Source organism: Periplaneta americana, chromosome 16, assembly GCF_040183065.1.
Source record: "Periplaneta americana isolate PAMFEO1 chromosome 16, P.americana_PAMFEO1_priV1, whole genome shotgun sequence".
NCBI classification, from domain to species: Eukaryota; Metazoa; Arthropoda; class Insecta; order Blattodea; family Blattidae; genus Periplaneta; species Periplaneta americana.
Window position 1 is genome coordinate 62,687,398 of NC_091132.1, and position 14,135 is coordinate 62,701,532.

Below are 14,135 nucleotides of genomic sequence, written 5' to 3' on the forward strand. Positions count from 1 at the left end.
AGGAAAACCGCCACAAATTTATTAATACAATTATGAATACTCCGCACAAAAGGTGACACACATTCAACAGTAATACTTGTCTGTGGAGTTTTCAAGAGATCTTCGAATACATGTAAAGACCTTAAAATGTAACACTAGTGGAATTTATCATATTACATCGTTTGTACAGTCTGGTTATTATTAAACTACTACATAATAATACATATTTACAGAAAAATATATACACATATCTTGCAACAAAAACGTATCTGTGCTTCCCATTATTATCGGCTGCACTGCACTAGATAATTATATAAATTATGTCTCAAAATTTGGCCCAAATATTAATACATAAAAATGTGATGCACTATATAAATCAGCATTTTATCACCGGCTTATGTAAATAATGGCGGATATTAAACAAGTACGAATTCCAGGTGTAAAATTTAAAGGCAATTATCTTATAATTTCAAATATTTTTATAATCCTACCACAGTCCCAAATTCTGAGACACTACTTGCAAAAACGAGGCTTCAAACAACAACGTTTACAAATTTAGCCTTTTCCTATATGAATATATAACAGCATTGTTGCAACCAACGTAAATTATCGATTGTGCTAGCTATACGAGACCGTGCTGTTGAGCTGTATTTCTAGAATGTGCGTTTCTGTGAAGTGTGTAGGCCAGGTCATGAAGTCCAGAGTCTAGTAAAAGAGTAAGTTACGCATCGTGTTATTAAGTTATCATCTTTACAAGACTATGAGAGTTCGAATGCAGGAATTATAGGACTCCCAAGACTTTCCTTTCCACAGCTTCGTCAGACAACTAGAAGTGAAGTGATGAGGGTGTCAAGTGTAGTCTAAAAAGAGAAGAATGAGCGCCTATATGTAGGCTCGTGGCTCAATGTAGGCCATTCATTCTGAGGTAAGATTTTCTCTTTCGAGTTAAAAAATCACAGTAAAATGTATAGCTTCATAACAACCTCGATTTCGTAATAATGAGCTGAAAATACTTTGATCTGAGTGCTGTGTGGAATAGTGGCCATTTCATTTCAAATGTATTTGTCAGTTTTTCAATTCTTTATGAATTAGGCGTTTTCATAGTGCTGTATGTAAATTAAAGCTCTGATTTTACTTCAGGAATTAACAATGATATATGTTTTTATGGATTAATGTTTTTTTTAATAGTATTAGGGTAATTTTAAGAACATGTTATGACCATATGACTGTAGATATGTATGCATAATGCTACTATTCCAGTATTTAGTTGATATGTAAATGGATTTAGTCAATATTTGGTTGTAGATACGTATATTAAAGCTTCAAATAGATACTGTGGAAAGTCGTTCGTTATAACAAATGGATTTAACTGTAGCAGTTAAAAAATCATACAATAATTTACATACACTGCTGAACATTTATAGCAGTTATTTGTAGGAAGGCTAGTGTTCAGTCTTGTATATAGTTCCCTTTCCCTCCACCCATTTATCCCTCTATCACCAACACTTATTGCCTTAATCTTAAACAACAGAGAAACATGAATGTTGGCGAGGGAATAGTGTATATTCCATTCCTCTGTTTCTCAATATAGTTATTATTACTTTTTTCATTCTTTTTAGTTTCTCTAAACTCTCTTGATGGCTTATGAAGATGCAAAATTGTACCATCGAATGTCAGGAGCTCCAAGTAAAAGCAATCTACGTGTCAATACACGAATTCTGTATACATTCATGGGTTCGGTCCGTTCGATGTAGTCTTGAACTTGTTGCTATAGATTATAGCCTGTTAATATTTAGACTAGACTTGCTTCTGCAGTCATTTCAACTTCAGTTTTTGTTCCATAGACTCCAGCTAAAATGTTCATACTAAGCCATCTAAATATAACCAAAACAACATAAATTTGGCATACATGTACTTTCTTTCCATATTTCTCTTTTATGTTATTACTTGTACCTTGTGAAAACAATGGATGTTAATTATTTCACTTGAGCTTGGTTTAAATTTTATTTGGTACCATATTTCATGTTCCTACATGATAACAGAGGCATAATCTGCCTCTTTGCTGCTGCCGGAAGAATTGTTCTTATATACACCGTCTTCACGTGTGCTGGTGGTGTGGAGAGGTCCTCATTAAGGCTCGTCCCTTCTTACTGCTGCCGAACGTGAACCAGGTGCCAACCTTGCGTCCCAACGAGTGGGTGGATCCATGTGCTGACTGAGAGCCACTGAGGCTGTGGTGACTGGAGCTGGCCTCTGACGGGTTCATGCTGTATCCTGAATCTCTCTTGTAACTCTTACCTGATGGATCAATTGTAAAACAATCATAATTAATATATTACACAGTTCACTTAAAATTTCTGTGTTAAAGCATTAACTTAATGCGTATGTTATGTTTAAACTACAGCGTCTTCATCATCACAAGTTGTATGGAAACAGCTGACATGTGTTGTTCTGAATAATTTCAAGGGAAAAATTGTTCTGGGGCCGGGTTTCGATCCCGGGACCCCTGGTTGAAAGTACCAGCACTCTGCCAACTGAGCTACCCGGGAACTCCACCCGACACTGTCTCAACTTTTCCCTTTATATCCACACAACTCGCGTGGGCTGACGAAATGCCAGAGACCCACATCGAGTGCACACAAACTCTGTGTGACTTGGAATTGTGGTTTTCTGTTAACATACACAGTGACGTATATATTATGCAAATCTAATCTTTCAGGTAAAGCTTCCTGTAAACCCGGCCCTGGAACAATTTTTCCCTTGAAATTATTCAAATCTGCTTTACAGGAAGCTTTACCTGAAAGATTAGATTTGCATAATATATACGTCACTGTGTACGTCAACAGAAAACTACAATTCCAAGTCACACAGAGTTTGTGTGCACTCGATGTGGGTCTCTGGCATTTCGTCAGCCCACGCGAGTTGTGTGGATATAAAGGGAAAAGTTGAGACGGTGTCGGGTGGAGTTCCCGGGTAGCTCAGTTGGCAGAGCGCTGGTACGTTCAACCAGAGGTCCCAGGGTCGAAACCCAGCCCCGGAACAATTTTTCCCTTGAAATTATTCAAATTTGCTTTATAGGAAGCTTTACCTGAAAGATTAGAGTTGTGTTGTTCTATTTATTTTTATTGTTCTCCTGAAAAACAGCAATTTTGACAAGGGTTGTTTTTGTAATAATGTCTTCAATTAATAGCTTAACTTTTTACTTCCTCAGCAAAACAGCAATGACTAGAAACTGATGAAGGTTGCATATTTTTTTTAATGAATTTAGTATCACTACTGTGGCACATAATGTAAGCATTCACATCACTAAAGTTTTTCCCCTCTGCTGCCTCACCTCCAGCTCCTAACATCATGAGTAACAACTAATACTTATATATTATTTTAATGTACCGAAGTACATATGATATTTTTATGCAGATATTCTGCGTCATCATACAATGAAAGAGTAATAGAACGGAGAAAAATTCTCTCTGGCGCCGGGATTTGAACCCGGGTTTTCTGCTCTACGTGCTGATGCTTTATCCACTAAGCCACACCGGATACCACCCCGGCGTCGGACAGAATCGTCTCAGATTAAGTTCCAACTCTTGGGTTCCCTCAAGTGGCCGCCCTCTGCACTACGTCATAGATGTCTATGAATGTAGGACCGAAGTCCATCCACACATGTGCTGAGGTGCACTCGTTATGAGTGACTAGTTGGACGGGATCCGACGGAATAAGCGCTGTCTTAAATCACGAAGTGATTTAAGCATATCATATATATTATTTTAATATACCGAAGTACATATGACATTTTTATGCAGATATTCTGCGTCATCATACAATGAAAGAGTAATGGAACGGAGAAAAATTCTCTCCGGCACCGGGATTTGAACCTGGGTTTTCAGCTCTACGTGCTGATGCTTTATCCACTAAGCCACACCGGATACCATCCCGGCGTCTGACAGAATCGTCTCAGATTAAGTTCTTACTGGATAAAGCATCAGCACGTAGAGCTGAAAACCCGGGTTCAAATCCTGGCGCCGGAGAGAATTTTTCTCCGTTCCATTACTCTTTCATTGTATAACTAATGCTTACTTCTTGGTTTACTAGGAGGTCTTCTTTGACAGCGAGCAGCCATTCTTGCAAGTTGTCGTGCTGTAGGAGGGAATTCAAGACCATCTTGACGATCTTTAGCAACAAGTCTACGTTCCTCCTCCATAGCATCCAGCCATCGTCGCTTCTCCTCTGCGGATCGGCAGCAGAAAAGCAACCATTTGTCACGGACGCAGCTGTAAACTTTTAATCCATGTCGCACCATTACGCCCAACTGTGGATCTGTAACAAGGTATTAATATGATGCATGTACCTACATTGCATTTATTCAAGTTACAAGACATGAGAGGGGATCCTACATCTCCATAAAAGTAATATGTACATGTACTGTAAAAAATATAAAAAACTTTATTAGCTTCTTTATTTTCCTTTCTTTCTACATAAGCCACATGGAGATTAATATTCCACACATTTGAAGTGGAAGGGAATGTAGAGAGTGAAAAATCTGGTAAAAAATTAAAATTATCCAACAACAGATTCAGATTCATTTACAGTAGATACACTGAATTTGTAATACGAACTATCAGAAATTTTATCGTGCCTTAAAATAAATGAGTCATGATGTACATAAAAAAAAAACAGCAGCGCAAAGGGACTTCTTTCTTTAAATCACAGTCTGAAAATTTCAAAGCCAGTATGAACCTCCTTTGTAGTAATTGACTTGGACTAAAGAACTTCAAACTCATTATTTTTTTTAAATTAATGTTTTGTGTTCCATATGTTTGTAAAATAGACTGATTAAACACTAAATCATTAATTGAACAGTTACACAATATCAGTTACTGAAATAATTCTGTTCCAGTAAATTATCTATAATTCGAACTTCCACTAATTCGAACTGGATTTTCCCCCCAATTACTTAGTCCGAATCCGTGAGGTTCTACTGTATTTTTAATTGATTCTAACAGCTCCTTAAGGGGACACTATATTGAAATTTCCAACTTCCATATTTTTAAGGGTTCACAATACAACAGTGAAATCAATAACTAATGCCAGTACCATACTTATGAAGCTAAATTCACCAAATTTTGATCACTGTATATCTGGTTAATAATGACAAATATACAAAATTTCATCTGCCTATAATAAGTGGTTTGCTGCTACTGCTATGGTGCTATAGCCCAATTTGAGCCTTGGCCTCCTTAATGCGTCTCTTCTAATATTCTCTATCTCTGGCATTCGTTTTCCAAAGTGGCTTGCATTTTATTAATATTTTATTAAAATACTGAATTGCTTTACATAAAAAGTCCTTTGTGGCACAATTCATATTATTTTTAACTGATATTAACTTATATGGATCCTTATATACATGAGATCAAAACTTACTATAGGTTTTTGCTATAAAATTAAGCAGTAAATTACCCGTACTACAATTATTTATTATAAAATAATAAAAAGTAAAGATCTTAATAGGCCTTACTTACTTACAAATGGCTTTTAAGGAACCCGAAGGTTCACTGCCGCCCTCACATAAGCCCGCCATCGGTCCCTATCCTGTGCAAGATTAATCCAGTCTCTATCATCATACCCCACCTCACTCAAATCCATTTTAATATTATCCTCCCATCTACGTCTCGGCCTCCCTAGAGGTCTTTTTCACTCCGGCCTCCCAACTAACACTCTATATGCATTTCTGGATTCGCCCATACGTCCTACATGCCCTGCCCATCTCAAACGTCTGGATTTTAAGTTCCTAATTATGTCAGGTGAAGAATACAATGCGTGCAGTTCTGTGTTGTGTAACTTTCTCCATTCTCCTGTAACTTTATCCTGCTTAGCCCCAAATATTTTCCTAAGCACCTTATTCTCAAACACCCTTAACCTATGTTCCTCTCTCAGAGTGAGAGTCCAAGTTTCACAACCATACAGAACAACCGGTATTATAACTGTTTTATAAATTCTAACTTTCAGATTTTTGGACAGCAGACTGGATGATAAGAGCTTATCAACCGAATAATAACACGCATTTCCCATATTTATTCTGTGTTTAATTTCCTCCCGAGTGTCATTTATATTTGTTACTGTTGCTCCAAGAAATTTGAATTTTTCCACCTCTTTGAAGGATAAATCTCCAATTTTTATATTTCCATTTCGTGCAATATTCTGGTCACGAGACATAATCATATACTTTGTCTTTTCGGGATTTACTTCCAAACAGATCGCTTTACTTGCTTCAAGTAAAATTTCCGTGTTTCCCTAATCGTTTGTGTATTTTCTCCTAACATATTGACGTCATCTGCATAGACAAGAAGCTGATGTAACCCGTTCAATTCCAAACCCTGCCTGTTATCCTGAACTTTCCTAATGGCATATTCTAGACCGAAGTTAAAAAGTAAAGGTGATAGTGCATCTCCCTGCTTTAGCCCGCAGTTAATTGGAAAAGCATCAGATAGAAACTGACCTATACGGACTCTGCTGTATGTTTCACTGAGACACATTTTAATTAATCGAACTAGTTTCTTGGGAATACCAAATTCAATAAGAATATCATATAATACTTCCCTCTTAACCGAGTCATATGCCTTTTTGAAATCTATGAATAACTGATGTACTGTACCCTTATACTCCCATTTTTTCTCCATTATCTGTCGAATACAAAAAATCTGATCAATAGTCGATCTATTACGCCTAAAACCACACTACATAGGCCTAATCAACAAAAATTTCTAGTAATAACCGATTCACTATACAGAAAAACCCAATAGTAATGTTTGTTCCAATGTATATAAAGAATCATATAAATGAATATCAGTTGAAAATAATGTAAATTGTGGCACAAGGGACTTCTTATATACAGCAATACAGTAGTTCATAAAGATATTAATAAAATACAAACCACTTACCATAGAGGGATGAAATTTTGTACATGAAGGGGTCAGAGCCATAGTGGGCCAAGCACCATACATTAAAAACTGAGAAAACAAGGGTTAAAATTAAGTTCTTAACATAATTCAATGAAACATATAGCAAATAACAAAGTGTGCACACAAAAACTGAAATATATGTCAATCTTCATTAAATTGTGGTATTCACTTAACTTTAACCCTTGCTTTCTCCGTTTTTAATAAATGGCGCTTGGCCCACTATGGCTCTGAACCCTTCATATGTGTTATTATTAACCAGATATACCAGTGATAGAATGGAATGCTTCACATAGACTATTAATTCTCTCACTGCCTTACAAAAACCATTACTATACAATGGATACCTGAATACTGCGACCTAGAAGGGAATGAACACACAGATATAGGTACTTTGGCTACAAAGGGTACCAAAATGTTACAAAATAAAACAACAACATTGTCGTATCATACTGCAAAATTAATAATAAATAGAAATTTCCAGATAGAGCTAGGTGAGAATTTTGAAGCTGGAAGGACAAATAAGTCACTGTCAATTCTTCTAAATAAATCTGTAATATCACAATCACCTAGATATGATTCAGTAGCTATGTATGAGGTAATAATTGACAGCAAATTTATACAGAATCTCCGTTTTTAAATCACCAGAATGAGTTGTGTATAATAAAGAAGACTAAGCAATGGACATGGATCATCTTCACAAATGTCCAAATCTGAGATCATTTCATCTGGACTCAATGCCAAAATTATACTGGAAAGCGAGAAGACAAATGGAAGCCATCAAAGAGCCTGCATCAAACTACGTAACGTCAAACAAGTCATTCACTTAATATAATTTTTATCCTAGTATGTATAACACAATTAAAGAAATTAAATCAAATGTAAACTGGAAGGAAAAAATCTATGGATAGAGTCCACGAAATTGGCGAGACGCGAATTGTTCTCTTTCTGTCAATTCTTTACACCATTTCTTTCCTAAGTCTTGTCTTAACCCCCCCCCCCAAAAAAAAAACCCACTTCTGAATTGAGAATTGGTATAATAACGCGAAAAAAATCATAATTCAAGTTTTTAAACGAAGTCCAGCAATATTTCTTATTTTATTCGCGAAATCAAACAATAAAAAACTTGAATAATTTACAGGAAGTTATACCTGAAATCTTGATTTGAATAAAAAACTTCTAAAATATTTTAGTTTCATAATTTCAGCCTTTTTTTTCCATGACGTATTTTGTTGGAAATTTTTTGCCCACTTTAAATTTCGATCCTGAAAAACCACCGCAGTCATTAAATAAAACACTACTACCTACTATATGGTTATGGCATCCATGTAACTCATTTGGTAGAGTAACTGACTATGGACTGAAAGGTTGTAGATTCAATCCCTGGTGGTGGTAGGATTTTTCTCATTACCAAAACTTCCAGAACAGTCCTGGAGTCCACTCAGCTTCCTGTCAGAATGGTGTCGAGTCTTTCCCAGGGGTAAAAATGCAATAGAAGCGTGATACTGACTACACCAGCTCATTCTAGTACTAAGAAAGCATTAAGCCTCCACCTCCATGCCCCTATGTGACTTCGTGACGTTTAAAGGGAATATCTTATGTTACTACATAATGTAGTTACACCATAACCACATCCCTAACCCAACTACATTAGCAATGTGATCCACGGATGGAAAAGAAAAAAAGTCAGTAACAATGAGGAAGAGGAGGAGGAGGAGGAGAAGAAGAAGAAGAAGAAATGAAGATACCACACAAACAGATAGTGTTAAGAGGAATTAAGAAGACGGAAAATTAATACCTAACAATTTTAAAATGACATCAACTTGAAGGTAATTGCTATAATATACGAAGTTTCTTTAATGAGATTTACATTATAAGTTTACCTTTTCCATCTGGAACATCAATGACCTCGCTTGTATCTAGATGTATCCGCCCTTTGTAAACATATGTATTCCTCTTAAGGATGTCCTGAAATTAAAGATAAAATTACGCTCGTTGGTTAAGGAATGTAATGCACATATGAAGGGTTCAGAACCACAGTGGGCCAAGTGCCATTTATTAAAACCGCAGAAAAGAAAGGTTAAAATGAAGCTATTACCATAATTCAATGGAAACATATAGCAAGTAATATAAAGTATACACATTAAAACTAAATGATATGTCAATCTTAATTAAACTATGATATTCAGTTAACTTTAACCCTTGCTTTCTTCGTTTTTAATAAATGGCGCTTGGCCCACTATGACTCTGAACCCTTCATATCTTCTTCGAGGGAAGAAATTAAACTGTTATCAGTAGACACTTGCACAGCTAAGTTTGCAAACATGAACGCAAACCAAAAGCTCCAATTTATCAAAATTCTGTGCCTGCTAAAATCTAAATAAATCCGTCTAATTTGTATATTTAGCATTTTCATCAATTGAGATAGAATAAGAAACTATGTCAAACATGCAACCACTCCAATTCCGTGTGTTTATTAATAAATTAAACATCTGTTAACCTTCTTGCAGTAGACAAGCTGATGGTCGAAGAGGAAAAGCGTAATATTGTTCGTCCACATGCCGGTTGTTACTCTTATGACTTCTCCCTGATGGATCAGTTGAGAACTGAGCTCTATTAAATCTTCTCCCTAGAAAAGAATAAAATAAGATAATATCAAATCAAAGCTTTAAGACACTTACGGTGCTATTCATAGTCATTTTGCTAGTCCATACTACAAGCATGTTAAACTAGCCCCGGGCTATCGACTGATTACTTATACAGAATTCATATCATATCATATCATATCGCTAACACTGGTTTATGAATACGAAAAACGATAGTTCGCCGATCATCCACCAGAAGCTCGTGCTAAGAACATCTATAAATATGGCCCGTAATGTTTCAGTATTCTTGTTTTTAATAACAGCAACAATTTGCCCACACACCATGATATGTATGGAAAAACAAAAATAAAAATAAACCAAAGAGAACCTATAAGAATAACAGGAGGAGTTAGACAAGGTTGTCCATTATCAACCACTCTTTTTAATATATATCTAGACGACATGATAAGATCATGGAAACAAATAACAACAGGAGGAATTAATTTAGGAAATATGATAATAAAAACGTTAGCCTTTGCAGATGATCAGATTTTAATTGCAAAAACAGAGGACGAAATGCAGAGAATGGTATATAAATTAAACGAAATATAAAAAAAATACAACATGGAAATATCATCAGGAAAAACAAAGGCAATGGCTTTCAAGGGCTCTTATCCAGTTCGGACAAAGATAATTTTAGAAAATAAAGCAATAGAACAAGTCTCAAAATTCAATTTCCTAGGTTGCGAAATATCATACACAACAGAAACAGATATAAATAACAAGTTAAACAAGTTTAACTATATAACAGGGACACTAAAAAGAACCTTGAAAAATAAAGCCAGAAAAGACTCTCTAATGAAATTATATAAGACGATGGCAGTTCCTACAATTACTTATGGATCCGAAACATGGACAATGACGGCACAACATATAGCTAGAATACAAGCTGCTGAAATGAAATTCCTCAGGCCAATAGCAGGATATCAAAGAACAAACAAAAAACACAATACAGAAATAAGACATCAACTAAAAGTAGAGGAACTAAATACAACAATAGTGAAATATAGAACAAATTGGGAAAACCACCTAACAAGGATGACGAACAATAGAATACCAAAAGCAGCATACAATTACTCACCACGAGGAAAAAGGAACTTAGGAAGACCTAAGAAAAGATGGAGGCAGCAACAATTTGGAGCCGGAACAGGCTAATGAAAGGCCTAAACCGTGACGTAGAAGAAGAAGAAGACCATGATTCTTCTTGCAAATCTGGCTTTCAAGTATGTTGTTGTTGTTGTTTTCTAATGCCAGGCGTTTGACAATAAAGTCATTTGACCTCTTGCACTCCAATATTTTTCAAAGATATTATCATGACCAGCCACTGAAGCACAGATTTTGAGATGTTCCGAATCCATTTCTTGGTTTGAGTTGCACAATGGGCAGTTAGGGGACTGATATATTCCAATTCTATGCAGGTGTTTGGCCAAACAATCATGGCCTGTTGCCAATCTAAATGCAGCTACAGACGATTTTCGTGGTAAATCGGGAATTAACTGTGGATTTTGATGCTGGGAGTTCCATTTTTTCCCTTGGGATTGAGTTATCAAATTTTGTTTGGCTTTCAAGTATAGCTCCCTGTGAAACAGACTTGAATAGTTTCAAGAGAAAAATTGTGTGTGTAGTTCCTGGGTAGCTCAATCGGTAGAGCATTCGTGCGCTAAGCAAAAGGTCCTGGGATCAATACCTGGCCCTGGAACAATTTTTCCCTTGAAATTATTCATGATTTTCCTTATTTTTACAATATAAACTATTTAAGTCTCTTTATTTTTGCTTTTCTATGTCTAATATAGTAAAATAGTTTGAATCTTTACATACTGTAATCCATAATTATTGAATATAATGAAACTTTAGAACATATTAAACTGACAACTTTTAATTACGTTAGGGTATTACACTTTTGTGACTATTTTCGGCGTGATGTTCGTCATTTTCAAACAGTCTAGTGAGTTTTTGCGCGCTGTTTTGGAGTCTTGTCGCATAATTTCATTTTGCGGAGGGGGGGGGGATGTGTCTGTGATTGGTAGTATTGTGTGGACATCGAAATTTAGTTGATTATTATGTTTGTGTTTTGGTGTGTTTATATAATATATTTCGTATTGTTCTAGTAGATCTATGTTTTAGTTTTTGGCTTTTCGGTTCAATGTGTAAAATTTCCATATTTGTTTTCCTATTGTTGTAGTTATGGTTGAAGTTGGTAATGATGTGTTCCGAGTAGGTTGATGTATTGTGTGATTTGTTATTGCTGTGATATTATTAATGTCTTTGAAAAGATCTACCTGTTTGGCCAATATAGAAGTCGTCACAATTACTGCATGTTAATTTGTAAACACCTGATAGATAGTATTTGTTTGTTTGTCTTGTTTGTATCATGAGATGTTTTTATAGTGTGTGTTGTATGCAATTAACCATAATTATTACTAGACTCCAGATTTTTATGTAATATCAAAGTGCAAAATATGTACACGAAAATGTAGTAAATATCGGGGAAATGTGTAATTAAATACGTAATATTAATAAAATATGTAATTTAAAATCACTGTTTATTAATGCATTAAATTCACAAAAATGTCGTCACAATTTAATTTGTCAGTTGATGTGGGAGGATGCAGCCTGGAAAGTGATTTACCATTTCTACCCCTTTGCATAGCTTGCAAATACAACTTGTCTGTCACAATCTATGCTGTTTTTTCTTGTGCCTTAAGAATTCCTAGAAAAATATTTTTGTGTTACACACAAAATGGTATTTTGACTTGCCTGACATCCGATCCAAACCCCTCACCTACAGCCTACTTTCAATTTGTAACAAAGTTAAATGATGGGCACACGTGATCATCCCAGATTCTGAGAAAGTATTAGTGCAAATGTATACAGTTGAAGCACTCCGAACTACTGTTTTTTATAGATAAAGGGTTGGAATTCCGAATTTCATTTTTATTTTTAAAAGAACAATTCTCTTAAGCCAGCTTTAGAAATTGAAGTATTTTCTATAGTTGTGAACAGAACATAATGACGTCAGTTCCTGGCCCTCCTTCTTTACCAGCATTGTGTACTATAGTGAGGACTAAGGCGACCCTCCAGGTGATGTTATGGGACAGGGACGTTAAGATTTATCTCCAAGTAGCCTATATATGAAAGAAATGCAATACTTTACTCTGAAAAATAAAACGAATTTAATACAAAAAATTGAAAAATCAATAACTGCCTAGTTATGTACAAAAATGTTACATTCTTTACGTACCGTAAAGTGGGGTGACTTTGAACAGTAATTTAGCGCCTTTCTAAATTAAATGCTGTACCCTATTGCGAAAGAACTGAACTAGTTTATTGACAACTTAAACAGTTTTATCGCAATTGGGCACAGCATTTAATTTAGAAAGGCGCTAAATTACTGTTCAAAGTCACCTCGCCGTTCAAAGTCACCCCTCTTTACGGTAGTATGTAAAATATGTAATATTACTAAGAATATGTAAAATGAAACTCAACTATAACCATATCAGAACAACAAATCGCAGACATTTGTCATTTTCAGTAGTCTGTGAGTAAAGGAATGCAATATGTAATTACATAAAAATTCGGGCTCTAATTATTACTTTAGCATTTTTATACGGTGTAGATCAGGGACAGGCAGAAGCTTTGAAGATCTACTGAGAAGTTCTCATATTATGAAATGATCTACCCCTATCCCTACAATAATCAAAATTATGTCGCTATTTTGTTTTATTTCTGGGAAACTCAATTAAATGGAAACAGAACTGGTAATGTATTCTAGCTAAGAAAACAAAAACTGTATAACGAATTTTGCTAGTAGTCAGTGATATAAGTGTTGAATAATGAGGACAGACAACTCACCTCCCAGCCTTCCACCCTCTGCTGCCAGGCTGCGAGTTTTTCTAAGCTCTCCATTCTGCGCTTCCTCTCGTTAATGAGAACAGCTACATTGCGCATTGCATCCAGTGCCTCTCGTATCTTGTCATAGTCTGCATGATCAGCCTGAAGTAAAGTTATAAGCTTAAGAAATTTAATTAATAACTTTATACAATGGCATAAAAAATCGACTGCACTTCGATGCTGTAACATATAACGTACAAAAAAAAAAGAAAAAAAAAAAGCGAAGTCCATTTTATTACATGGGTATTATACGTGAAAGTGGAATGCTTGTAACAATAAAAATTGAAAATAAAGATTTTTAGTAAGATTTATTACTTCATATGAACCTTGCCACAGAAAAGATCACACAGAAAAGGGGTTCCCAACCTGTGGTCTGCGAACCCCTTAGAGTCCGTGAGGCATTTGAAACCAAGGTATGTTTTCAAGTTCAACTTCATCATATTCTCTGATATTTCTCACAATGTTGAAATATGTTTTGCTTACCTCCAGGAGGATAACCAGTCTGAAAAAGAATCCAGTTCCAGTTCAGAAGATGAGGCGATAGGAGGAGGAGGAGGGAAGGGAAAGAGGAGATGATGGTGGTGGTAGTGGTGGTGGTGGTTGTGGTGGAGACACAGTGATAACTTGGAGATAAGGTTGCCAACTATTTTTCAAGAAAATACGG

General features: G+C 35.6%; 1 protein-coding gene across 3 annotated transcripts in view; it reads right to left on the reverse strand.

Annotated features, from left to right (window-relative positions):
- Positions 1-463: 463 nt before the first annotated feature.
- Positions 464-14,135, reverse strand: part of RhoGEF3 (Rho guanine nucleotide exchange factor 3) — a 717,495-nt gene continuing 703,823 nt past the window's right edge. For all 3 annotated transcript variants that reach the window (XM_069849417.1, XM_069849415.1, XM_069849418.1), the window contains exons 15-19: positions 13,433-13,573; positions 9,436-9,564; positions 8,819-8,903; positions 4,057-4,296; positions 464-2,277 (exon numbers count right to left, since the gene is read on the reverse strand). In XM_069849417.1, the coding sequence (XP_069705518.1) occupies positions 2,078-2,277; positions 4,057-4,296; positions 8,819-8,903; positions 9,436-9,564; positions 13,433-13,573 (795 nt within the window). In that variant the 3' untranslated portion in view covers positions 464-2,077. The remainder of the gene's footprint in view (positions 2,278-4,056; positions 4,297-8,818; positions 8,904-9,435; positions 9,565-13,432; positions 13,574-14,135) is intronic.